The sequence below is a fragment of the Phragmites australis genome, chromosome 1 (assembly GCF_958298935.1).
Source record: "Phragmites australis chromosome 1, lpPhrAust1.1, whole genome shotgun sequence".
NCBI classification, from domain to species: Eukaryota; Viridiplantae; Streptophyta; class Magnoliopsida; order Poales; family Poaceae; genus Phragmites; species Phragmites australis.
In genome coordinates, this window is record NC_084921.1 from 46,588,456 (window position 1) to 46,615,924 (window position 27,469).

Here is a 27,469-nt window from a genome sequence, read left to right on the forward strand (position 1 = left end):
CCCCTCAAATCCCACCTCTCTCTCTCACCCCGGAGATTCCCACATATTCTGGTGCTAAGTGGTGGTGGTATCTCGCCTAGGGCATGTATAGTGATATATATGACTACTGTTTATAATATAATTTTACGTTATATATATATATATATAATATAATAGACAAGCTATTATGTGAATTGACTGTAAATAATCTAAATAACACATAATTATTAAATAATATGTGGAAAATTGATACTATAAATAATATACGGTATGTATATATATCATGGAGAAAATATTATCTATAAAAATAGTTATCTAATGTTTAAATTTTTATTAATTAATAGATAATATCTTTTTTATCTTATTTCTCTTTCTCTTCTATATTCTTAAATGATTTTTTTAATAGTCGATGTCACCTTATTATACACGTCGTAGAGATCCTCCCCTTCCGGTTTCCATTCCCCTCCGGTTTCCATTCCTCTGCTCCCCTCAAGTCGCCTCCTCTCCTGCAATTCGCTGCTGAGCTCACAATAGCAGGGGGGCCATTGGAGGAGCTCAACTCAGCACCACCACGGGCTCGATCGGCTCCGGCTGCTGCAAGATTCGGCCAGGTAGCTCCGGTTTCTTTCTGGATTCTCGTTTGTTTCGGGTGACGAGGTGGTGATCTGAGGGGGGAGGTGGTGAATTTCGGTTCCTTTTCCTTTTCGGCCCAATTCTGCCGTGCGAGATTTTCCATTCTCGGGAAACGAGGCCTAGTGTCTAGGCCATGTTTGTCTGGTGCTTTGATCTGTGAATTGTGAGGAAAAACACCACCTTTTCATCTTTCCTTTCCTTGAAATCTGGGTTAAACTGTGGTGCTGTCACTGCTTGGAGTTCTTAAGCTGAACAGGCTCTTAATAAAAGTCCTTTCGCTTTTCTCTTTGCTGAATTTGGAAATTAGGTAGTTTTCATCTACTAATATTTGCATAAACCAAGTCATATAATACTTTTAGTTCCACTCTGTTTTGCGTGCATAATTCAGGCGCCCGATGTACCGGGTGAAGAGCGAGAGCGACTGCGAGATGATCCTTCAGGACCAGATGGACTCGCCGGTGGCCGACGACGGCAGCAGCGGCTGGGGCTCGCCTCACAGGGGCGGCGGCCCGCCCCTGAAGAAAGGGCCCTGGACGTCGGCGGAGGACGCCATCCTGGTTAACTACGTCAAGAAGCACGGCGAAGGGAACTGGAACGCGGTGCAGAAGAACACTGGGCTGTTCCGCTGCGGCAAGAGCTGCCGCCTCCGGTGGGCGAACCACCTGAGGCCCAACCTCAAGAAGGGGGGCTTCACCCCCGAGGAGGAGCGGCTCATCATCCAGCTCCACGCCAAAATGGGGAACAAGTGGGCGAGGATGGCTGCTCATGTAAGTGCCATGCTGATTACTTGATTCCCTGCTCTCTGCGCATAGATATTTCGTAATTCGTATCAGCATGCTCTTCTTTAGTCTCCAAGTTTCCATAGAGAATTGATGTGTTCTTTGGATCTTCTCATACTTGCAGTTTTTAATCTTGACGTTTATTCTTGTAGACGTTCGTGAAAAATAGTGATGTTTTTTACTTAGTGATGAAGTATTTGTTCACTTATTGGAACTGTGCTAATCTGTTCATGTTGCTTACTGCTACTGTTCTGAAATAACTTAGATGATTTTATGGTTTAGTTGAGTAAAATACCAATCTTGTGGTTCAAAAATTAGGTCTGGTGACCTTCGAAAGAATCCTCATGTAGCAACCTGCTCAAATCCTCCTGGTACCAAATTCCTGATCCACAGATCCTAAGTTTCTAGGATCACTTCTGATCTGTGATATCAAGTAATGGTCACTTGCTAATGTTTTTTAGCTTTGTTTTTTCAATTTCAAATGATTTGTCATTGCTACTCTTTTATTGGTAAAGACATAGTTGATGGTCATATTCAAAGGTAGGAATACTTCATATGAGCAGCAAAGATAGTTCTGGAGAGGCTGACTCTACTTTCGTTGTCACTAAAATCTAGTGGCCTTGCTACTAGTTTGTTTCTTTAACAATCAACAATCAACTGGAAAGGACACTCTACCTTTTGAGACTTAGATACTCGCGTTATCATGTTAGCAAAGTCTGCCAATCTAGCCAGGCTGTATGTTGTCTGAGATACAAGTTAATTGATGACAAGGAGCAATAATTGAAAACTTGAGATATATTTCGGTGTGACCAAGTAGTAGCATCATTTTTCTTCACGGTCTTTAGAGACCACATAAATCTAATACTTTTGCCATCATCACTGGTATGTGCTTCCTACGATTTGATAAAGACATAAATTCTGGTTGATTGAAGTTTATTCCCAGTGTTATTCTGTTATGTTTTGAAATATTTCATATACTAAACCTGTTTGCGTATATCTCTAGTAAGTTCCCTTTTTACCCTGAACAATTTGCACGTTTTTTTTCTTTATACTTTGTTGTCATTAACCTTGAGCATCACTTCTCAGTTGCCCGGGCGTACAGACAATGAGATTAAGAACTACTGGAACACTCGAATAAAGAGATGTCAACGAGCCGGCCTTCCTATCTATCCTGCTAGTGTATGCAATCAATCTCCAAATGAAGATCAGCAAGTCTCTAGTGATTTTAACTGGGGCGAGAATCTATCCAATGATCTTCTGAACGGGAACGGTCTTTATCCACCGGATTTTACCAGTGACAATTTCATTGCTAATCCAGAGGCTTATGCACCACAGCTTTCAGCTGTTTCAATAAGCAATTTGCTCGGCCAGAGCTTTGCATCAAAAAGTTGTAGCTTCACGGATCAGGTAGATCAGTCAGGGATGCTGAAACAATCTGGCGGTGTGCTTCCTGCATTGAGTGATACAATCGATGGTGTGCTTTCCTCGATGGGTCAATTTTCAAATGACTCTGAGAAGCTCAAGCAGGCTTTAAGTTTTGATTATCTCAATGAAGCCAATGCTAGCAGCAAGACTATTGCACCTTTTGGGGTTGCACTTACTGGCAGCCATGCCTTTTTAAATGGCAACTTCTCTGCTTCTAGGTCCACAAATGGTCCTTTGAAGATGGAGCTCCCTTCACTCCAAGATACTGAATCTGATCCAAATAGCTGGCTCAAGTATACTGTGGCTCCTGCAATGCAGCCTACTGAGTTAGTTGATCCTTACCTGCAGTCTCCAATAGCGACCCCATCAGTGAAATCTGAGTGTGCGTCGCCGAGGAACAGTGGTCTTCTGGAAGAGCTGCTTCAGGAAGCTCAAACACTACGATCTGGGAAGAACCAACAGCTGTCTGTCAGAAGTTCAAGTTCCTCTGCTGGTACACCATGTGAGACTACTACGGTGGTTAGCCCAGAGTTTGATCTCTGTCAGGAATATAGGGAAGAACATCCCAGTTCTTTCTTCAATGAATATGCCCCCTTCAGTGGAAATTCATTCACTGAATCCACTCCTGTTTGTGCCACATCACCTGACATCTTTCAGCTCTCGAGAATTTCTCCTGGTGAGTATATTTAATTCGCTAATCCTTTGCCCCAATTGATTAGTTCAGTTACTTATGGCCTATTCATTTGCAGCACAAAGCCCTGCAATGGGTTCTGGCGAGCTGGTGGTAGAGCCTAAATGCGAGTCGGGAGGTTCACCTCGTCCTGAAAACTTCAGGCCAGATGCACTATTCTCCGGAAATACAGCTGATCAGTCAGTTTTCAACAATGCCATAGCAATGCTCCTGGGCGGTGACATGAATGCCGAGTGCAAACCTGCTCTCGGTGATGGAATTGTGTTCGATCCTTCCTCATGGAGGAACATGCCACATGCCTGTGAAATGTCGGAATTCAATTGAATTCCTTGTGGCTCTTTGTGGCACGGAAGGAGATTCTCGCCGTTGTTCTTGCTGATTGTTTTGAGGATAATGTCAGGGAAGGCCTCATTAGTTGTAATGCTGCGTTAGTGTCAGGTCCTTGAGGTGGGCATCCAGCAGCTATCAGGTGTGCACTTCATGCGACGAGTCCTTTTGTCCAATAAAGCGCATGAAGACGGTTATTTATTTTTGTTGCTTTCTATTCGAGAACCTTTTTTGCCATCTCTGTGGCCAGGATTCTGTTGGAAATGCATCATGCTTTTGTTTGAACAATTTAAGATCGGTTATTGATATTGTGCTGTACAATCTCTTCGAACATTTGCGAGTGGTAGCAATTTGTTGAAGCATATACTGTCATTGTTATTAGCATACCTGCAAGCCTGATGATTCTTTAGATGTGCAAATTGCACCGAAAATTTGTGAAATTATTCCTCAATCAAATTTAGGCTACTTAGGGAAAGCATCATTCTTGCACCTCCAGTTTTGGCTTTGGCTACCTTTGCAATCTGCTTGCTTTAGCTGGTGGCTGGAGAAAAAGGCGAAGATAGGTGATGAATGAATACGGTTGCAACATTGTGGCTTCAGAGTTGGAACCCAAAAGACGCTCTATCATCAATGACACGAGGAAGTTGCATGCGACATTACACGATCGCAGACGCTGTGTACCTACTTCTCTGATATCAGTTCTTGCGTTGGATTCGTCCTTTTAGTTGCATGTGATCAGTTTTTTTTCTTCTCTCTGTGTGCTGCACATCGACCATTTGGTCATTTTCGTACATATATATATATATATATATGTGTGTGTGTGTGTGTGTGTCATCAGGAGTGTTCTTTTTCTTTGGGGAAAACTGCAAAAACCCCCCCAAAAGTCACTTGGATTTTGACTTTCCCCCCCAAAAGTTGTTTTGTTGCAAAAAGCCCCCCAAAAATTTGACTTTGTTGCAAAAAACCCCCTAAAAATTCAAAAAAATAAAAAAATCATTAAAAAAATTCTAAAAAAAACTAGAGACAATTCTAAGACCTTCTGTGAAATTTGTTTTCAAAAATAATATCCTTTTCATCATATTTCATGGAGAGGAAGTTTGGAAAAAAAAGAAAAATGTGCAGCTCATTTATTAACTCATGTTATTTTAACTTTGTCATGTCTACCATTATTTTTCCTACACAAATAATTATTTAAGTAAACTAATAAAAGTGGTTTCACTAATTTTGGGGGTGTTATGGATTAGTTATGAATTAATCTATCTGCAACCCATTTACTGAATCCTGCACGTTACAATAACTATTTCAAGATTTCATGTATTTTTACAAGATAGAGGATCATGTAAGAAGACTAAAAAATTCTGTTTCATAATTTTTGGATTAGTAAATAATTAACTATGCATTTAACTCGAATTAATAAATGAGTTGCACGTTTTTCTTTTTTTTCAAACTTACTCTCTATGAAATATGATGCAAAGGATATTATTTTTGAAAACAAATTTCACAAAAGGTCTTATAATTGTCTCTAGTTTTTTTTAGAATTTTTTGTGATTTGTTTTAAATTTTTTTGAATTTTTAGGGGTGTTTTTGCAACAAAATCAAACCTTTGGGGGGTTTTTTTGCAACAAAACAACTTTTGGGGGGAAAGTCAAAATCCAAGTGACTTTTGGGGGAGTTTTTGCATTTATCCCTTTTCTTTGGGACCTGCTCACCTGCATGCCTAAGTGTCATGCAAGCACTAGCTTTTCTCGACCTTTACCCCTTTGGCAGAGGGCTCGCTATGCAGACTTGTCAAAGTTGTGAAGACTGAAGGCATGTGGTAGCACTACATATACTAGGCGATGAACTACAGAACCTTCTTTCTTTTTCTGAGAAGAAATGAACTACCGACCATGACCATCGCAATTCCAGCGCTCAAAATTCAACCTCAAACTCTCCCAGAATCCGTTCACCTAAGGCGTTCAATTTCATCGGAGTAGCTCACCTTGCACCTTCAGCTTTCAGGAGCGTCGCGTAACACTTCTCTGAACTCAACCGTGCAGGCACAGCCTTGCTTCCATCTTCAACAATGGCAGCAGCCTACGAGACTGTCTCTTGATCTTTCTCCAGCCAAATCATTTCATTTACACGCGCGACGTGTGTGCGTGCCATGGATGTGCTGCCGGCCCCGGATTCACGCCACCCATCAGGGCGTCAGGCCATCAGCCCATCACACGATGTGCGTGGCATGACTTCGCCATGAGCGAGGCCGCTCCCACGACCAACGCGCACGCTAGCTCCGTGTACGCGCCCGACGCACGGTTCGTCGATTCCTCCGCGTGGGGGACGGTGTGGACGTGGGGGACGGTGTGGACGTGGTGGTGGAGGTACTGCAGCGACGGCGAGATGCTTAAGCTGATGCCTCAACTCTGATCGACAACTGCGGTCAACTTCTGAAATGTACAGACCCGTGATTCTGTAGACTGCAGGTTCTTGGAGATATCTCCGAAAGAGCAGATTACAGATATGTCAGGTTTGAGGGATTCCATTTTGTTAGGCTCTTTTGCTTCTTTGTTTTTTCTTTTCTTTACTTCTTTAATAAAAAAAGGGAATATCTGCTACTTTGTTTTTTCTTTTCTTTACTTCTTTAATTAAAAAACCGGCAGTGCTGGATCTGTCTACTCTGAATCTTTGGTATCGCGTGTTAGTCAATGCATGCACGTGGCTTGTCTCCCTCTGCATTTCAGTTAGGGACTACCTCTGTTTATATTTATTTATTACTGGGATTTTACTATAGTAATTTTAATTTTGCATTTTTATAAAAAATATTGAAAAATATACAATACTAATGAAGTATAATTCACGACTGATCTAATAGCACGAAAGTTTCAAATATCTATAATTTTTTTAGAAAAACATAATATCAAAATTGCTAAATTTTTTTAAAAAACACAAGATCACAATTACTACAGTAAAAAGAAAACGAAGATAGTACTAGTAGCAACTGATTTCTTCAGCATGCAGTACCCACTGCATCGGCGGATTTCGGTGAGGTATCGTGGATCCAATGGATCATTTCACGCGCCGAGTGTTCGCGATACGCAGCAACCACTGCATTTCCGCACTTGGCTCTGGAGGTCCAGTTATTTCAAGAATGGAAACTACTAGGCGTCGGTTCACGATGCTTTCTGTCGCCTAGAAACTACTTGGCGTCGGTTCGTGCATGCTAGCTAGAGATCGAGTAGATCGATTAGATCGAGTAGAAACTATTGTGCACTTGCACTCGGCTGGGTTTGGATCTGGATGTTTGGCCAACCACTCCGCTGCACATGACAGCACAGGGAACCATTGGTCAGATCGATCGGAAAAGGATGCAGCCAGTCTCCAGGTATTGAGCACTTTTTTTTTTTTCAAAATTTCAATCGCTTGACTCATAGAAGAGTGGCAGTTTAGAGCACCTATTTTCCACGCCATTGATTGGAGAGGATCAGTTTCATTCCATCAAACGGGTGAAGTGATTCAACCAACGCTCACGGCCGTGAAGGCAGGTCTTTCCTCAGTAGTCACCGATGACTGATGGATGAAATGAAAAACTCGACGTACAGTACGTTGCTTCGCTCAAAGACACCTTATTACTACGGAAAAAGCCATTTCTCAATCGAGTGTTTCATCCCCTTCCGTCACCCGTGCGATTCGTGTTGAGGTGGGTCTTTTCCCGCTCCAACGTAGCTAGGGTTAGGGATCCAACGGAGAGAGGTTAGCATGGTGACGGGATCCGCTGGAAACGTGAGAAGGAGGGCGCGATAGAGGCGTCACACGATGGATGGGCTTGACAGCAAGGAGGAAGAAGGCCGGAGTAGAAAGAAAGGCCAGGAGGAGAAAGAAAGCCGTGGTTCGTTAGATCTTGATCAAACTACAAAAAATTGAGTGCTGCGGGGTCCTAAAACATCCGAGATACGTGTAGACGGCCCCTTGCTGCTACTAAAGGTATGTTTGTTGGATTAAGGTTTTGACTTTTGTTTTTTTTTTCTGACAGTTGATTTTTTACTATTATTTTTTAATAAATTTTTAGCTTCTTAAAAACTAAAAACTCTTATTTCAACTTAGCTTCTCAGCTTTTAATTTATTTTCTCAAAAATTAACTTTTTGAGCTTTTTTAAATACTAACTCATAACTGGATTGTTTGATTCGACTTCTGATTTCTGAGAAGAAAAAAGCTAAAAAAATTGTACCAAACATGTCTAACACACGTCACTCTAACATAGAGGCCCTAATTCATGTAGCGCAACAATGAGCCTGTTTGGATAATCTTCGGAGTTTCTGGTTAATTGAGAAAGCGGTTGTGCTATTGAATTTCGATCATTATATTTTATAATAAATTTTTAGCTTTAAAAAAATAATTAAAATTTGCTTATCAGTTTTAAATTTATTTCAACTATAACTACTTCCTCAAAAAAAATTAAAATAAGAAGCCAACCGTTTGAATATTCAAACGGGAATGTGTCGTGCTGTGCAGGTAAAGTGAGATCGCGAGGAGCAAGGCAAGCATAGCTCGAAAACAAACAACACTGTGTCGCCTCCGACAGCGGAGCCTGCGCCAGCACACCACCGGCCGCAGTACGCACAGACACCCTTCCCTTCCCTCTGTCTCCGGGCCCCACAGAGCGCCGGCCACCCCCGTCAGCCACGCGGAAACGTCACCGCCACCCCGGCCTGGCGACGAAGCGATCTGAGACAGCTGTAGCAGCAGGGACGGAAAGGCGGGGCCCACCACTTCCTCCGCTTTCTGCTGCTACTGCCGCCGCCTTTTCCCTTTTCCCCTTCTCTCCTCTCTTCTTCGGGCGATCGCCGTCGCCATCGCCGCCGCCCACAGCCCACTCCGTCCATCCCGCCGCGACCGCGAAAGCCGCAGCCGAAAGTGGCGGGGCGATAGTCCAAAGCCTCACTCCTCTGACATCCCTGTCTTTCTGCTGCTAGTATCCCTGCGCACGGATACGCGCGCACGTTTCGCGCACGGACACTCCGCTGGTGGCTTTGACCGGGCGTTCCCCTTGCTGTTCTTGGCACGGCTTTGGCTTCCGTCCCTGCCCGGTCGCTGTACGTCGCCACAGGGTTTCGGTTACTACGCTCGTCTGTTTCTTCTGCTCCTCCTTGGAGCTTTCTCCTGCCTCGCTCGCAACTGCTTGCTGCCGAGCTTCCTGAAAGGTACGTGCCCTCTTTCCGATTCCATCTGATTGAACTGTGGGTTTGTAGTTGATGAGTTTGGGCACGACTTAGTACGATCGATCTCGCTTCGCTGAACTGTGGATTTGGATCATGATGCTGAGTTGTTAGTGGTGAAGATCTGTTTGCCCCTTGCTTGATCGGGAGTAAAGGCGGCGATGTTTCAGTGGTTTGTGGACCAAGATCGGATGTCTTTACCCCCCCCCCCCCCTTTCGATTTAGAATCTGCGCTTGCTAATTGCTGAAGGATAAGTATTGACTATGGCCTACTCCTGTATCCTATTTGATTAGCCTTTAGTTGGATCTGTTTGTGAGGGTGGTGTTTGGTAAACGTGTGTGATTAGGTTCATTTGGTTCACTGAATAGCGATCATTTGCATTAGCTCGGTCTCCTTCAGAAAAAAGAAGGAAAGAAAAAACCTGAATCAGCTTGGGTTAACTCGCTGGGTAACGTAACTTGGTTTTATTAAGTTAGCATCACAGAATTTTCCAAATTCTTTTGTATGTATCAATTAGTCCAAACACTGCTACTTTGTTCTACTCAACTTATTAATCTTGATTTTTATTTTCTTGTGGTAGGTTTGTGTTGGAGGCTGAGGATCACATGCCATGGCTCTTGAGGCAAACCAAGCTGCTCTTCTATGTATCAAGAAAGTTTTGAGGTCCTCCATTAGAAAAGGCTATAGATTTGTTTCCGAACACCCAATCCTTTTCTGTTTGGGTGTTTTTCTCTATTTGTTGTACAGATCTTCACCAAGGTTCTTTGTGTTCCTGCTTTCCTCTTCTCCTGTAATTATATGTACTACTCTTCTTCTTGGAATCCTACTGAGTTATGGAGAAATTAATCTTCCTGAGGCTAGTGAAGATCACAAGGGTACTCCAGAAATTTCAGCTTTCAAGGTTGGGAATTCGTCCAGTGATGTTCACTTTGAGGCAAATCAGAGACTTTCAGTGCCTGGATTCAGGGAGAATACATCAAACTCCAAAGAGAGGGAAACTAAACAGACAGTTTTTGTCAGAGAGAGGGCTAGCGAGCATGTTGATCTGGATGATGATGTTCCTCTTCTGAGGAGAGTTGATGAAGAAGATGAGAGATCTGATCGGCGTAACATGCCTAGAACATTAACACCATTTCCTTCTATGGCCATTTTTTGTCAAGAGGTTGGGACTGGGGATGATTTGAACTTCAACAAGGAAATACAATCAGAAGATTCATTTTTCATACAGGGTAGGACTGATGGGCAGAGTAGCCTATTTGATGGTGCCCTTCTTAGTGGTTTGAATGAGAAAGATACATCCTTTGGCTTGTTTTCGTCCAGTGAGAATGTTAATAAACATGTTGACCATGAGGAAAATCTGAATCATAAGAGAGTATTTAAAGATTCAGCAGCCAGCAAAGAGAGAGAAATTTCTGAAGAGAAGGCAACTGAAGGGTTTGCTGGAACTAGCAAACCAGCTTGCGCCGTCTCCGTTCACCAATGGAAAAAGAACAACGGGCTCAATATTGATACTAGCAATGTTGTTGAGGACAACTTGCTTGATTCCTCTCTTGGCTCACCATGGGCAAGAGTTCGCAGTCAGGATGGTTCATCTGGTTTTGACTCTGATCGGGCAGAGAGTTCTTCTCCTGACGCTTCTATGACTGACATTGCTCCAGTTCTTGACGAGATTGACCCACTTTTGGGTGCTGACTCCACTCACCCTGATCCTATTCCAAAGGATGATTCAGACACTGATTCTCATGTCTCAGAGGATCATCAAATTGACGATGAAAGTAATGATGAAGGTGATGAAAATGACGCTAAAGATAATGTGGAGGGGAAGAAGAAAGATGAAGGGAGGGAAGCTGCATTTCTTTGGACAGCAGATGATGAGAAGAATCTGATGGATCTCGGGTATTCTGAGATGGAAAGGAACCGCAGGTTGGAGATTTTGATGGCAAGGCGAAGGTCCAGGAAGAACATAAGATTTGAAATTGACAGCAACTTGATAAATATTGATAGTAATGGTGCTGGTAGGGGTTTAGATGACTTGTCACACTTCCGTGCACAAGTACCACCTATTTCAGTGCCAAGGAGGAACCCTTTTGACCTTCCTTATGATTCTGAAGAAGCGGCAATTCCCAGCTCAGCTCCTTCAATTCTGCACGCACGGAAGAACCTATTTGATCTGCCCCTTGAACAGTCCAATGAGAGTGGTATCCCTGCACATGATAGTTTAAACTCTGGAGAATCTGTGGCATCTTCTCATCGTGACATGTTCTTCAGAAGGCGTGACAGCTTCAACTTTGGAAGGGAGGATGCAACCCAGGAGAGACGTTTTTCTAGACTTAAGGCATATTATCTCCCTGAAACAGTGGAACGGAACGGAAGCAATTTCCAAAGACAGTTCAGTGATAAGAGTGAATCTAAATTGATATCTGTTGCTGAATCTGATGTGGCTTCATCGGTTGCTGATCAGGAGGATCACAATGACCATGATGAAAAGAATTTGCAGGTGGAGCATGAGTCACCAGCTCCAGCTCTTCTGAGACAAGATAGTGACCTTGCAGATGTTGGAAGTGAATGCTCAGATGGTATCAACTCCATAGATGTTGAACAAGACAACAGTGACATTGATGACCGTGAGATTGCTCTACAGCACTTTGTCTTTGAAAGATCGCAAGAAAGGGAAGCATATCTTGCCTCAACAAACGGAAAGGGTCGTGAAGAAGATTACATGCCCAAGTTGGCTGGGAATTCCACAATGCCATTTCATCCGGTTCCTGATCTGTTTAGCTGGGAAGATGGAGATGGTAAGCAAGTTTGATCTGACCAATTTGTTTAATAGCTTAATACTTGTTCCACAGCTTTATTTGAACCATGTCCTGTACTCCTGTTGTGCAGGTGACAGCAGCCTTGGTGCTAAACCTTCTTTCCAACCTAACACCGAAGCTGAATGCTCAGAATGGGTTTCGTCCTCCAGGCCAGCTGAGGAGGGCGAATCAGGTTCTGGATACCTTTCAGGGTATCTTGACACTGAAATTGCATCAAATTCAAGCACAGTTGTTCTTGGTGCAAGCAATCCAGCCAAGAAAGATGGAAATGTTGACCTCATGTCCTATTCAATCAATGATGTGTCATTAGATAACTTGATTCATGGGTCTATGGAGCTGCCTTCTGAATTTGTGCAGGGAACATTTCCGGTCATATCTATGGACCTGCATCCTATCCCTGAGGAGAGAGTTGTGGAGAACTTCAATATGCAAGAAAAGCATGAAACGGCAATATTTACTGATTCAGCTGCTGCCTTGACTGGCTTGCATGTAACCAAAGAACACTTTGATGTTGGATCTGATGGAAGTCTGAGCTCTGCAGTCATTTCCTCGTATCCTCAAGCAAGTGATGTCATCCAATCTCCATCAAGTGATCCTGCAGAAGTCTTGAATCCCTTTGTTTCCATGGCTGCTGAACCTAACAAGGTGGATATAGGTGACATGAAAGAAGAAACAACTGCAGGATATCTACTTGATTCTGATGACGAAGCCGGTAAAATCTACCCTGAGCCTATGGAGGACAGTGGATTTGATGAAAATTTCCTGTCGGAATTGGATGCAGTGGGAGACTTCCGAGTAGAATCAATGAGACTGGACCGGCAGGTGCTGGATTGTGGTTCCCATTCTGATAGCCCTGCCAATGGTGTTCCTGCAGATTCCATGATTGGCCCACAGATGTCTGACAGCGTCTCCTTGATCATGTCAGAAGCCAGTGTTGTAGACTCCAGGGAAGACTCTCCATTGGTCGATGACCTAAATGACCACGAATTTAGTTGGTCATGTGGAGCATCTCATGGTGACCCTGAGCAGACTGTCTACAATCCTCGGATACGGATTCTTGAATCAAACCCCTTTGAAGCAATGAGCACGGAGTTGAAGCCACCGTGCGATGAGACAGAAGTGCCTTCTGGTGATACACCTTCAGCAGTGATGTTAGCAGTTGGATCAAGTGAAACGGAGGTCAGTAAAAATGAGTCCATGACAACTACAACTGATTCTGAGATAGCGATTCTTGATGCAAAGTCTCTGGAGGATATAGAAACTGCATTAAAATTAGTTAGCGATGGTGTGTCTGCTAAGGCCAGCACGGACACTGAAACTTCACACATCTCTAGTGTTAATGTTGATTCAGAGCCCAAAGATGTTGCGGGACAGCCGCATGTCATCGATGCAAAATCCGTGGAAGACATACATGCTGCTTTCAGGGAGCAATGTGATTCTGTTGTAAATGGTAGTTTGGAAGAAAATGAAGATAAGGATGGATATGGAGATACTGCAGAATCCACAAATCATGATAAATTTCTAGAAGCAATACATGCCGAAAGTCCGCATAATGTCGGAGATGCTAGGGAGGCTGAACCAGTGGAGAGTACAAGCAATATGAGTTCTAATGAGGCAATGATCCAATATGACACTAATGCAGTGTTCAAGAAGCTCTCTGATGGCAGTGCCAAGAGTACTGTTCAGGCAATGGAGTCTGAGGATGCTTGTGAAAGAAAATAGGAAAGTGAACAGCGATGAATACTATCACAATGACTGCTAAAGGGAAATGATAAAATGTCATAAAAGGAGATGCTACCAAGTTGAGACAAAAATGATCCTTGGTCAAAGGGTGAAGGAGCTTATTGTGGATTGGATTGGAGCCCTCTTGTTAAGTTTCAGGGGCCTGCAGCTGTGCATATACTTCACAATATTCAAAATACTAAGTTTTGATGTAGATTTTCGTGAACGCATTTGTTTCTTTTTTCTTTCATTTTTTTTTTACCCTTTCACGGTTTTGGCGGGTTTGTTTTAATCTGATTCCCCCATCCTTTGGCTGTAATTTGTTTTTATCGTAAGAAAGCTTTGGCTGTAGTTTGAAGAGGTGTAATTTTTGCGCAGACAGTGTGGTGTGATGACAGGGAGATAGATCAATGTATTGTACCATGTGACCAAGGTTTGTTGTCCAATTTGATTGAACTGGGGAAGCTGGCAATAGACGAACGAGACCAATTGTTTTTGATGTTTACCTCGATTTGAGCCCCATAGACTGCAACTGCTCGTACCGTGAATACGTTGTCAGATTTAAAGCATTCCATCTGCTTATCGTGTCTGCGATTCTTCTACACCTCATGTACAGTGCATCTCTACGACCCTGCTGAAACCTGCCCGAGCATCAGGAGAACCTACGGAACTAAGCTCCTTTTTTTTTTGGTTGTAAGTCGAGATTGACACAATAGAGTGTGGAGAGAAAATTGATTGATTCATTCATTGATTTGATGTTCTTTTATACATGATGAATGGACATCCTATCGGTTGGGGAAACATCCCTTAAACCACCATGGGCGGTTGTTTGATCAATCGGTCTGTAACATTTCTCTTTGGTTTGGCACGAGTACGGATATGTTCCAGGATTGCTATTCGAGCATTCTTGGGCATTATCTTGACAGAATAAACTGGTTTATCTCTGGATTAGTGGTATGGACAAGCATGAGCGCACGACCAGACGTGCCGGCGAAGGCTTCGCCGGCAGTGCGAGCGTGGCGCGCATTACTTCTACCAACCTTCCTGCCTGAATCCTAGCAGTACCTGACTGCATTAAGAATTTGCTCTGCGATGTTTGACTAATGCTGTTAACTGAGCCAGCCCATCGTTACGGTTACGTGTAGCAGCTTACTCCTTAATCTGCGTGGTCTGCTGTTCTGGGCTGTGTTACCAGCTGCCGCCGCCCCCTCAGAAGCTTTGCCTACTACCGGGGCCGGAGGCACAGTTCATTCATTAGGGGTGCGAGTGGTTGCTCGTGTGTATGGATTCTAACTCAACGGATGTGTATAATTTAGGAAAAAATATATTTGATTGTTCATATATACTATTTTAGTTTGGCTCGATAGATGTAAATGTACGTTCACAGTCTGATCTGACGGATACAGGCTTCTGCATCCGATCATGCAAGTAGTCTCACTTGTCAGTATCATAAAATAAGCAAGTTTTTATTTAGCGATAACTCAAATTTATCGAGGGTCACCGATAAACGGGATTTTCGAATTTATCAGAATTCTATTGGCGATAGACAAAATTTTTCAGTCAAAATTTAGAAAAAAACAGCTCAATTTCTCTTAAAAATAACACCAATTATCTTCAAACCATTTAACATAAAAAAATACACATAATAATATAGGAATAAAAGAGTATCACTGATTCAAAGATATAATAGTAGTGTGTAATAGTATGCTACTAGGTGGGAATTTAAAAAAAAATTGGACGATAAAAAGAATTTACCGAACCCAACCAATAAAACGAAAATATCGAAATTCTATCGCCGATAAAATTTTCCCTGCATACGAGCAATTAATCAGAATCTCAGCTCTTACGTCAGCTTATGCAACCTCAAAATCAGTCAACCAAACAGAAAATCAACTCAGATGTCTAAACTAATATAACCAATTAAACATTTTTACGATAAATATAATTTCATTCAAACTACTTACCATCAACCTATATATACGGTTCATACAAGCAACACTGTATCCAGACGATCAATCACATCTAGGGTCGTCTAACCCATATGCAGCAAATGTCTTTGCAAGATTGTTGTTTCATAGGAGACGACATCATGGATCAAGAAAGATTGTTACTCCTTATATGTTTTTCGGGTTTGCCCCTGGCTACTTCTATGCTACAACTTGCAGCATTTAGTAAGTAAAGACGTCTAAATGGGTCGTGCCTACTGGACCGGCCCGAGGCACGGCACTGTAGGCACGGCCCAGGCACGGCACGGCCCGATCACTGACGGGCCGGGCTGGCACGGTACGAGGCCACGGGCCGTGCCTGGGCCGAGCGCGCGGCACGACGGGCCGGCACGGCACGGCCCGGCCGAGTTATTTTCTATTTTTTAAATATATTTTTAATTTTGTAGCTATTTTTTTATATTTTTATCTATTTTTTTATATTTTTATCTATTTTCTATATTTTTTTCTATATATTATATATATATATATTTATTTTCTATATAATTTTTTTATCTATTTCGGCCTGTCGGACCGATCGGACCGTTAGGCTGAAATCGTGCCCGAGCTGACCTGGCACGACACGGTCACCGACGAACCGTGCCGTGGGCCGAGGGAGAGGCACGCGGGCCGACACGGCATGGCCGCTACAGTAGATGGGCCGTTCGGTCAGACCGTAGCCGGGCCGTGCCGAGCCGGACCCGTGCCAGGCCGGCCTAAATGGCCTATTTGACCATGTTTGTTAGTAAGTACTAGTATAGGAGTGGTACTGTCTTCCTTTGTTTTTTTAAAGGACTTAAAAGGAGTGCTACGATAGTAGTAATACTCCTTGGGCAGAATCTTCACTGCGAATGACTTTCCTGCTGCTAGGTTTGTGCGCTTATAGAAGGAGAATCCATGTGTGGGTTGAGGACCCGCGTTACCGTAGAACGCATAAGCCATGCGGTGGGAGTGGCATGTAAGGGGTAGGATAAATTTTGATCACAATCACAAGATACGAGGGGCTTCACCGGTCAAAGAAATACGGTAGTGCTACAGTGCATAGATACAATGCAAAATTAGATGTACAGTAGACTAGAGAACTATTATACAGTAATAGATAATTAATTAATACATAATACTATGACATCAGACTTATTTTACTGTATGAATAGTGGTCCAATCTACCGTTAATACAGAGATCCGAGTCCCGCCGCGACACGGTTTAAGCTCGTCTTCCGCCGGACCCACCCAATCGCACCACCCGGGCCCACCTGCCAGCCACCCGCATCCGCCATACACCTTGCTATATAAGCCCCTCCACCCCCAGACCTTTGCCGCCTCTACGTCGGCCACCCTGCTCAGCTCAACGTCAGCGTCAGCCTTGCTTACCTCCCCGCACGTCCGTCGCTTCGAGCCTTGGACGCCGCCGACAGACGGGACAACCCGGAAGAAACGACGGCATCGGCGAGCATCGCGAGACCAGGCAAGGTAGTGCGTCCCCATCCTTGTGATCTTTCGGTTTGTTTGCCGCGGTGTTTCTCGATCGCACAAAGCTTTCGCTCTAGTTTTTTCGGTCGAGAGCTAGTACCGGGTCAATCTTGTCCTGCATGCCTTTCTCCAGTTCTTGGATTCGAGTAGCGCTCCGTGCCAGAGCTTTTGCTCGTGACGCGCCATGGTTTTATGATCGAGGGGTGTGTCATTTGTTCGTTAGCTCTTGGTTATCCTTGCGATATGGAACCAGCTTCCAAAGGCAAAATGACATTTGTAATTGCTCTGGATGTTTTTTTAACGAAAATTTGCTCTGGATTTTCATAGGGAGTGAATTAATATTTAGCTATTTGGGGGACTGAAGCCATCAATCTGGGTGTAAGCCGCAGCCTGCTGGGGCGTGACCGCGTGAATGAACATGAATGGCTTCCAAAAGTACACAGATCCGAATTTTTAAGCGCCTAGCATTTTCAATTGTATTTTCGGGGAAACATGGCATGCTTTAAATCTCTTTTATTTATTTTTAAAAAATCTTATTCACACCCTGCCTGGATATGGCATCAGCGTCTGCATTTTCGATTTGCACCGTATCTACAACGTTCGATATGATTTCATTGCTAAGCTGGTGTATGATGCATCAACCGCGCAGATTGATTCGGACGAGCGCCTCGAGGAGCAGCCCATGATCCACGGGCACGGGCACGGCCGCGTCCTCCCGGTGGCGTCGAGCTCGGACTTCTCCGGCGAGATGAACCAATCCGCACACTCCTCCTCCGACCCCTCCTCCAGCCCACTCTACAGCTTCCACTTCGAGAAGCCCTTCCCGCCGCCCCCTCCTCCGCCGCCGCAGCCCGGCGCTTACGTGGTGCAGGTGCCAAAGGACAAGGTCTTCCGCGTCCCCCCGCCCGAGAACGCGCACCTCTTCGAGCACTACACCCGCCGCGCCAAGCGCCGCAGCCGCTGCTCCTGCGTCCGCGTCTGCACGTGCCTGCTGGCGGCGGTCCTCGCGCTCGCCGTCCTCCTCGCCGCCCTCGCCGGCGTCATGTACCTGGTCTTCAGGCCCAAGCGGCCGGCGTACTCCGTCCAGGCGCTCGCCGTGTCAGGCCTCGGTGGCATCGGAAACGCCTCCGCCGCGGGCCCGTTCTCGCCGGCTTTCGACGCGACCGTGCGCGCCGACAACCCGAACGGCAAGATCGGCGTGCACTACGACGGCGACGCGAGCCACGTCTCCGTGTCGTACGACGGCGTCGTCCTGGCCGACGGCGCGTGGCCGTCGTTCTACCAGGAGCCCCAGAACGTGACGGTGTTCGTGGCGAAGGAGAAGGGGTCCGGGATACGGTTCTCGCAGAGCGTGCGCGGGCAGATGGCCGCGGCGGAGCGGCTCCGTTCGGTGCCGTTCGACGTGGGCATCGAGGTGCCCGTGCGGCTGCAGCTCGGCAAGGTGAAGGCGTGGGCCGTGCCCCTGAGGGTGCGGTGCACTGTGGCGGTCGACAGGCTCGCCGCCGACGCGAAGGTGGTGTCCAGGTCGTGCGACATGAAGGGGATCCTGTTCTGGTGGAACTGAGCAAGTAACATGTTGGTGGATTAGAAGGCATTTCTTGAGACCAATGGATTCTTGCTGATTCCATCCATGATACATTTTCCCTCTGCTCATTTGTAAGTCGATTTAATCGAGTAATCTGAATCATATCGTGCATGCTGCGACTGCGAAAACGTGCTGCAGTTTGAGGCGTCGATGATTTGCACCTTCGTTCTTTCGCCGAAGACTGAAGAAATTGTTGTTGGTCCTTGTTTGTGTTACTACCTCAACTGGGCAGCTGAAAAACCAGATCTTGAAACTGAGTTCAGGCCTTGGTGACATGATTTCCAGTACACTTTCAAACATCCGTCTGTTGGATATCCAAGACGATAGACGAGTATTATTTTGCCTGATTCCTAAAAAAAGAACTCACCATACCTGAATATTTAGTAAATCTGTCATGAGTGGTGGCTCATGTGTTAGTCCAAGTGCAAATGAAATTTGCACCATAACATGGCCCCACAGTTTTCCTCTCATCATCTAAAGTTAATTTGGACTCGAAAGGGGAAAAAATCTTGTTCTTTATGCTCCTATGTGAAGCTGTCACCTGTTGTTCTCAAATCCGAAACGCACGAGTTGGTTGTGAATGCCTCTGCCTTCCTGACACAATCAGGGATTCCAGAATGTCACATGAACTTCGATGTAGTCCTATATACTGGGGCATTCATGGCTTTGCAGTCACTAACACAGGCCCCATGACAAAATTGAGCATTCAGTACCATGGGAATGGAGCGCTCATTTCAGGGCGTACTTGACCTCAAAATTATATGATTGACAAGGACGTACTCAATGCAGAAGCATATTCAACGTATCAGAAAAATCGGAGTACAGAGCCGGGCCTGACAACATCATCATAGTTCATGGCTGATGAATGCTGAAAGCCTGAAACGCCGAAAACATTTCGATCCATTTGAAAAGTGCATCTCCACATATCAATGTCGTATGTGTCGGATTAATTGTTTAGCTATACAGCACAAGGAATGATTCAGAGCTTGTTTTGTTTTTCTGTTCTCTAAGAATGCCTGTTGGTCACCGGTCAGTTAATTCTCGTAATATCCGGGCAACTAACAGTAGTGTGATAGTGTCTCATCTAAAAAAAAAATAGTGTACTCCACGTCATGGCGGTAGGGGTAGCAATGGATCAGATAGGGTCGGGTCCCCGCAAGTTTAATACCTGATGGGGGCGGGTTCGAGGGGAGAAACGGCCCCGTGGGGCTATCGGGTCGGGGGGCCGATCCAATTCGAGTTTGGGTTCGGGTGGCAGTTTGCACTACGGGTGCCCCATGGGCCCCGAAATGTGAGGCCCATCAACGAGACGACTTATTACCATGCAGTAGTTTGTATTTGTCGTTGGACCGTGTGAGCCTCCACTTCGTCTCCGGACACTATTACCACGGCTTGGCGTCTTCCACTCGTGGACTCACCAACCCAATTACATGCGAGGCACTCACGAACCGACGACTCCTTAGCTCCTGTGAGGTGCAACAGTGGCTCCTGTGTGGGCCGATGCATCGGCACGACTGCGCGGTAGTGCGACCCCCTCCCGGCCTCCTATGCTCGGTTGCTCCCCTAGGTGGTGACGGTGGCTGTGGCTAGTGCGTCGCAGGCAAGGGAGGGTGCGACGGCGGTGGCTGGCACATCGTCGATGAGAGAGGGCATGTCGGTGGCTCCTGTGCGGCTCGCCGGTGCGTCGAACGCGACCAACCGACAGGGGTGACAAAAGAGGCGAGGCCGCCCTCCCCGATCTCCCCGATGATGGTGGCGAAGGAGGCCTATGGGCGCTCCTCAGATCAACGGATCGGCCGAGGTCTCCTCCGCAAGTCCAATACTCTGATCCCTCTCTCCCTCCTCCTATGTGTGACCTCATGTTGCTGGCGAGGGAGGGCCCGACGATGTGGAAGCGAGCGGTGTGGCCGAGGATGCCATCGCGTTCGCGTAGAGGAGGGATGACGCCATCGGGTTTCCGGTGCCCTGTCGGGTCTCCGGTCGCCGATGGGGCTGGGGCTAGGGCCAGGGCCAAGTGTGGTTTTGCACACGGTAGACATTTCGGGGCTAGATCAGGTTTGAGATCTTGGGTTTCAGATCAGGTGCATTCTCGCGATATCATCCAAGCTATATCACAGAAAGTGTCGTGATCTTTGCTAGTTTTTTTTAACTTATATGCTCAGATCTGTATATCCACTTCCGGTTTTGAATTTTGAAGACATTGGTGTGCCTCTATTTAGCAAAGCTTCAACTTCAAAAATTTCTAGAGTTGGTCATCTTTAGCTTTAGAAATTTTTAGAGCTAGAGTTGTGGGTAGATTAAGGATCTTTGGTTTAGACATATTGTTTTTATTTTAGACTGAAAATAGATATTTAAACTACTTTATTTTATCCTACAAATTCTAAATCCTACATAAAATTTGGAGCTAGAGCTCTACCAAATAGGGTCTAATGATCAGTTGAATTTTTACTTGGCATGACCTTAGTAGTTGTACAAAATATGCTTTTGGTCTTCCTTTAAAAGGAAAAAAAAAAGAGAAAAAGAGTGTACCTATGCTCAGTTCAATTATCTCTTCGGATGCACGAATCTTAGAGTCAGGCCAAGGGCTCTTGCACGTATGGTCACACACCCTTAGGGTTTGTTTGGATGGTAGGGTGCAAAAATCACATGAAATTAAACCCCGAAAGAGATTTTTCATTGCCAATAACACCCCCTCCTGGCAAAGGGATAAAAACCCTACATGGGAAAAGTTCCTAATTGTTATTTGAGAGATACAAGGATAAAAATCCCGACCAATCAAAAAAATTAAAAAAAAATCAGAAAAAATGAAAATGCTGCTAGAATATAAAAAACATGTGGTGTGGTTAATCTTTCACAAGTACTGATACATGCATCCGATCAAGTTAATCATCTAACTCAAAGTGCATCATAGTTGATTAGTTCATACAGACAACTTAACATCAAAGTACAGAGACAATTGAAAAATGCAAATTAGGCATGATCCAAATTAAAAATTGATAGCATATTCTGCAAAATTGTAACCCATAACCTCTAAGTTGATCCAAATTAGGCCTGTGAGGACATGAAAAACAAGATTAGTCAAATAACTAAATAATTTGTATTACACATCATAATGCATGATAGTTAAGAATGTAATATAAGAATCAAAAAAACTAACAACTGAAGAAACTAATTCAAGAACAATTAGGAAAAAAAAAACAAGGAGATTGTTTAAACCCATACAACACTTTGGCAGTAGATAGGATCAAAGTGCATAATTATTTAGTTCTGAACCAGCAGTGCATTGATAACAGTCCAGGACAACAATCCTATTGATAACAGTTCTGAAATTGTTTTATCTAGATCATCATGTATATTAGACACAACTTTAGGATAGAAAAGTAGGTAGGTTCGAGTCTCAGAAAGAGATTGCTGCTGCTACATATGTATACCCATATATACGATTGTACAACTAATGAATGTTCAACATTAGTATTTGCTGACTCCCATTCTGAAACCAACCCGCACGAGGGAAAAACAAACTGGCCCTGAATTGCTGACATACAACAACTATTGTACAGTTCTACTGCCTAGAACTAGGTGATTTCCTTTTCCGCTACTTATTTGAGTCATTTCAGCGTTGTGCCAACATCAACACATTTCAGCTATGTGATGTTCAGAACTTCAGATTATTAGGATTAGGTCTGGACAATGATATCTGGACCACATGCAAAAATGGTAAGTGGGCGTGCCAATGAGTTAAGATCATTTGTTAGTTCAAAATTTACACAAAACTGAAAGTTAAAAAGAACCAGCAATAGCGTTTATCAAACTAGAGAGGTAAAAGGGCAATGGACCGAATGGACCGGTAGGTTAAATATTAAAGTAACATAATATAGTTCCAGTTTGTATCGAGCAAAGCAGAGCATCATCGTCATGTCTACCACAGTGGCAGCTGTTTTGTCGCATCCATAGGGTTGTCACTGCTGAATTGTTCTTTTGTTGATTGCATATCTATTTATCCGAAATGTCATTTTCAAGGCCTAATTATTTAGTTGTTCTAATGCAGGGAGCATATATTATTTTGAGTGAGGTCTATTATTGGCAGACATAAATCAGTTTCTGAGATAAATGTTTGTTGGATAAATTCATACTAGGTTGCAGAAGCTAAAATATGGGGATTGTTTATTTTCGCGCACATGAAAACTGAAGCTTTTGCCTCATCAAATATTTGGTGACATTAATCTACAGATTTGGCCATATCATATCGATGCAAACTGATAATAAACATAGCATACAATGTTACAATGTGCATGTATTTTTAGTTAAGAAAAGGCATTTGCTAAATGCATGGTAAATGGATGATAATTCAGAGAAGTCCATGGTTAAGCTAGACAACAAGCTTGCGTAGGTTTCATAGTTTGACAGCTTGCTTAGGTGTCAGGATCTTCTCGAGGAATGGGTCCGGGAGGAGGAGGACGAGGCCGAGGTGGACATCGTGGATGGAGAAGCTACGGGTGGAGTTGAGGGAGAGGTGTGCAACGGTGTCAGAGGTAGTGGTGGCTAGGGGCATGAAGACGGCATTGCGGTGCGGGCCCTCCTCGCTTGGGGGGAAGGGTGATGGGCCAGAGGTAGCGGAGAGTTGGAAGAAGTAGTCGAGGAGTGGTGGTGTGCAGGGGAGAGCGAGGGAGGCGATGCGGCACCAGTGGTGGCAAGCGAGCGCAGCGCGGAGGAGGTCAACGGGGAGGGCCGCTGGAGGATGGCATAGAGGACTTGGAGGCCACCAGCAAGGTCAGAGAGTGAGGCTAGCGGCGAATAGACTTACCTAAGGCGAGGATGAGGGACAACGTGTGGATAGATCTCGCATCTTGGAGGCCAATTGCGAGGGAATTGAGCTCCACGTACCTAGGGCATCAGGAGGTGGAACGCAAGGAAGTGGGGCCAAATCGTTGCGCCACCTGAGGTGCTGGTGGTTAGGCTCGTGTGGAAGCGCAAAGCTGCTAGGCGTCGGAGACGACGACGAATTGCAAGATGCACGAGGCAACGCTCACGATGGGGAGATTTTTTCATGAGTCAGGAGATGTTTTTTATTTTCCCTATGGGTGTATGGGTATTGGGGTGGAAAGGACCGAGGAATTTTTGGCCCATGTGGTGTCCAAATAACGGTCCGGGATAACAGTGGGAGCAAAACGACAGACCGAATCGTCCCCGTGGAATAGGCTAGGATCTCAGTGGGGTATGAGCCATCCAAAGCCCTTAAGGGGAGAAAAGACTTGCCATGTGGTTTGCTCTTCCTCTAACCAGAGGATTTCAGTGATCTGAAAGCAGGTTAATATTGGTTTGTGTAAGAATATATTTGTTATGAAATTAAAGGCGCCGGAACTAACCTTTCGACAGTTGGGGGGCATCTGATCTAGAAAACTAACGGCTCAGATTAGGTCGTAAAGTCTGCACTGTGCATCTACAAACAGCTTCTCGGATTTTTCTGAACTCCGCGATGTTAAGCAGTTGCTGCCCTGCTGCCGACTAGCGCTGTGCTGCAACAGCATGACACTCACATCTAATCTATATCTGGTTTAATTTCTTATCAATTGCAAAGCAAAATTTTCAGTTGCAATCACGTCAAAATCTCGCAGGTACCTTTGGTTCCTTCACAAGTTCATCACTGGAAGGGGGAAAAAGATAAGAGAAAAAAGATCGTTGCAATCATTCTCAGCCTGCTCGTGATTACACAGTAACACATTGTTTGTAGGATGCAATTAAGCCGCTTGTCAAGCAGTACACATATATACAAATACAAAGATTTCGCTTTCAGATAATCTAAATGCGATTTAGTGCAAAAAAAAAAACCCAATTGGAAACAAGAAGAATAAGAGGCCTACTAGCTGCCAGTAGAACTTAGCAGAGCTTCTGATATACATATTCCTGAAAGCAACTGGCTGCCAACGATCCCGTCAGAATTGATATCCAAGCAAAAAAGAACGCAGCTAGATCTGGATAAGCATTTGCAGCTTGGCATGGCGTGTCACCGTGTCGGCGTGTGGCGTGAGATGAACGAGGAGCCCTAACTAATTCGCTGTAGACGAGAGCGAGACGACGCTGTCCTGATCTGATCCTCCTGCCTTGAGATTCTCAAAAGGCTCTCGGCACCAACCGGATCGGGCGGCCGTGGCCTCCTGTGAGCTGAGTAGTTGGCTTCGGAATGGGGCCGCCGCCGCCGCCGCCGCCGCCCTCCGCAGCGTGCGATGCGGTGGCTGCAGCTGCACCTGCGCGCACACAGAGGCACAGACAGACATGCTGGTGCTGCGTGCGTTAGGGCCTGGGTCATTTTCGGCAATAATGCAGCCGCCATGCCAGGCGGGCGGGACATAATGATTCGGCCTCTGAGTCTGGACGCATCGGTGGAAGGATACATGTACCCTGTCCTACTTGGTTTTAGGTCTACCAAATGGGCTTCCTAGTACGAGACTATGTGCAGGTTTGGTTGGTAACTAATTTTGCCATATAATCTTGACTAAGGTTCTATTTATTTACTGCTTTTGATGTTAGAAACCAGAAGATCAAACAAATGAGTTGTTAAAAAATGATTTCTGATAAGCGAAAAGCTTGCTTATAGGAAAATGAAATAGAAGCTGAGAAGTTAGTTGAGAGTGACTTTTCTAAAAATGATTTCTGATAAGCGAAAAGCTTGCTTATAGAAAAATGAAATAGAAGCTGAGAAGTTAGTTGGTAAAATAATATCTAAACAAACATTCTCGTTCTTATTTTTTAGTAATATCTTATATTGTGCGAACGTGATGCAAACTGCACATGTTCTTTTCTTGTTCGCCAAATGTCTAAAAGCAATTTAGTTAACAATTGCAAACAATCACATAGGATTCAAAAAGCAATTTAGAAATCGTGTAAAAACAAAATCAAATCAATCTACTACATGTTTTCAAACAAAAATCAAAGCAATTTGTATACTTCCTTAGGTTTATGAGAGTATATTACCTCAATTAATAAAAGAAATCAGTAAGACACAAAAGATAAATTTTGCTTAATTACAAGCAAATCTATACCTCATAAAGCAAGTTTATTTTATTTACAAGCAAAATAATCTATACAGATTTAGAAGACAAATTTGTTGAAATTTACAAGCAAACATTTGTACCAACTCAGATAGAAAGTTCATATACAAACTTAAAAACAAATTTGTTTCAGTTTACTAGCAAATAAATATGAAAAAGAGCAAGTTTGCTCCAATTTACAAATGTAAATCCATAAAAAATCAGTAAGCAAATTTATATATTTTTACGAGCAAATTCATACCAAATTCAAGAGTAAATTTATTTAAATCGAAAAGCAAATATAGTGAGCTCATGCCTAAGAACGAGATCGCTGCTCTAAATGGATGGCTCCGAAGCCCATAGCGGTGGGGGCATCAACGACTGGTTAGGAGGAGGTATCAGTTGTGGGATTGATGGTTGCGGCCTCTGCTTCTTCCACTTCCTCTACGCTAGAGGTATGTGATACAAAAGATTAACATCGACATGTTTATTGGAGAGTAGGTTCCAGAGCAAAAGCCACTTCCTCCACTTCCCTAGATAGCATGAACCAAACGTGCCCAGGAAAAAAACAGCAGGGGTATGTATGAACTAACATTCCTAGTCACAATCTGATTAAAATTCTCCCCACTAAAATGGTTCTCATATTCAAACTCTAATCGATGTAGCGCGCTGAACTTGATTAACCAAATAAAAAGGTCAAAAACTCCAATGAAACCTCCTGATTCGTGAATGCGAAATTTGAATGCGAAGGCAAACCAAACCCCCCGATTCAACTGTAAACAAAGGCTAACCAAGCACAAATCCAATGGGCTCACCTCGATGCATGAACCTCCCCACTTGCTTTCGAAACGCTGAATAAAAAAACCATCCTAAAAACTGAAAAATCTAGACATGATTTGGAGAAAAAAGGGGACGAATTTGAATGCATAAAGCAGAACAACGAACTCACCTTCCTCTGTGCCCCCTTCCCACCAGGTTCCGATTTTCATTTCCCTCATTGGATCGAACACAAAAAATTAACCCTAGTTAAAATCGATTTGAGGGCAAGAGATGAAAATCACCTGAGGGAGAGATGAACCTGGTGAGAGAGAAGGGTCACCAAATGAACCAACGCCACTTCAGATGGTCTGAACAGGCGTGTCCCAAAACTACTCGCCTCCCCACGCCGTTGCCTTCACAAAGAATTGTGATGACATATGAGCCACTAAATATAAACTTTAGCTAGGTAGGAAAAACACGGGTGAGAAAACTTTACCAAAGCGGAGTGGGCCCAGAATAGGAGTATGGACGGCGTGTCGCCGTGTGAATGCAACCGGCGGTTACAAAAATCAACGAGGCGAAGACAGATGCGAACGGACAGAGGATTGAGCATGCGTGCCGCAGGAGAGAAGTGCGCACGCTCGAAAATTAGGCATTATCTTAAAATTATGATTGCTTAAGGTTCGACCTGACAAACATATGTTACGATCCAAACAACTCTATATATACTAAAAGAGACACAAAGCACGGATTATTTATTACAATAAAGAAGTAAGTCTTTACCAGATTTTATACCTCTGGTCCTTACGTTCTAATTTGAGATTATGCTGTGTTGGAGAATCGGATAGGAAGAGATCGTAACCGCCAATAATGTTTTACAACACGATCAATCATTCTCGGCGTGACCTCGCCTCGTCACGGTCGACGGGGGTGCGATTGGGGATCGAGCACCAAGGGTAATGTCTTTGTTTTTTATTCTAGCAATAGCAAGCCAGATATGTTGATGGGACTGCATCAGGTCATCTGATCTGAGCCACGAGATCATTAGGCCGATTATTTTTCGAGATTTTTTTTAA

At 44.3% G+C, this 27,469-nt stretch overlaps 3 protein-coding genes and 1 long non-coding RNA gene across 4 annotated transcripts; 3 read left to right on the forward strand and 1 right to left on the reverse strand.

Annotated features, from left to right (window-relative positions):
- Nucleotides 1-426: 426 nt before the first annotated feature.
- Nucleotides 427-4,149, forward strand: LOC133922918 (transcription factor GAMYB-like). The gene is made up of 4 exons (XM_062368440.1): nt 427-590; nt 1,001-1,379; nt 2,478-3,492; nt 3,566-4,149. The coding sequence occupies exons 2-4, from the start codon at nt 1,008-1,010 to the stop codon at nt 3,829-3,831; spliced, it is 1,653 nt and encodes a 550-aa protein (XP_062224424.1). The 5' UTR covers nt 427-590; nt 1,001-1,007; the 3' UTR covers nt 3,832-4,149.
- Nucleotides 4,150-8,495: 4,346 nt separating this feature from the next.
- On the forward strand, nt 8,496-13,999 carry LOC133922930 (uncharacterized). The gene is made up of 3 exons (XM_062368444.1): nt 8,496-9,015; nt 9,612-11,826; nt 11,918-13,999. Exons 2-3 carry the CDS (start codon nt 9,642-9,644, stop codon nt 13,567-13,569), a joined length of 3,837 nt encoding a protein of 1,278 aa, XP_062224428.1. The 5' UTR covers nt 8,496-9,015; nt 9,612-9,641; the 3' UTR covers nt 13,570-13,999.
- Nucleotides 14,000-16,886: 2,887 nt separating this feature from the next.
- On the forward strand, nt 16,887-18,994 carry LOC133890138 (NDR1/HIN1-like protein 13). The gene is made up of 2 exons (XM_062330587.1): nt 16,887-17,021; nt 17,671-18,994. The coding sequence occupies exon 2, from the start codon at nt 17,704-17,706 to the stop codon at nt 18,583-18,585; it is 882 nt and encodes a 293-aa protein (XP_062186571.1). The 5' UTR covers nt 16,887-17,021; nt 17,671-17,703; the 3' UTR covers nt 18,586-18,994.
- A 5,333-nt stretch (nt 18,995-24,327) lies between these two features.
- LOC133922941 (uncharacterized) lies at nt 24,328-26,893 on the reverse strand. The gene is made up of 2 exons (XR_009910549.1): nt 26,450-26,893; nt 24,328-24,851 (listed from the first exon to the last, which is right to left on the reverse strand). It is a non-coding gene; the product is annotated as an uncharacterized LOC133922941 (long non-coding RNA).
- Between the last annotated feature and the right edge of the window lie 576 nt (nt 26,894-27,469).

Excerpts from the sequence above, each read along its gene's own strand:
- LOC133922918 (XM_062368440.1), top strand. The coding sequence starts at position 1,008 with ATGTACCGGGTGAAGAGCGAGAGCGACTGCGAGATGATCCTTCAGGAC. Across the intron at positions 1,380-2,477 it reads GGGCGAGGATGGCTGCTCAT|TTGCCCGGGCGTACAGACAA; the intron begins GTAAGTGCCATG and ends ATCACTTCTCAG. Across the intron at positions 3,493-3,565 it reads GCTCTCGAGAATTTCTCCTG|CACAAAGCCCTGCAATGGGT; the intron begins GTGAGTATATTT and ends ATTCATTTGCAG.
- LOC133922930 (XM_062368444.1), top strand. The coding sequence starts at position 9,642 with ATGGCTCTTGAGGCAAACCAAGCTGCTCTTCTATGTATCAAGAAAGTT. Across the intron at positions 11,827-11,917 it reads TAGCTGGGAAGATGGAGATG|GTGACAGCAGCCTTGGTGCT; the intron begins GTAAGCAAGTTT and ends CCTGTTGTGCAG.
- LOC133890138 (XM_062330587.1), top strand. The coding sequence starts at position 17,704 with ATGATCCACGGGCACGGGCACGGCCGCGTCCTCCCGGTGGCGTCGAGC.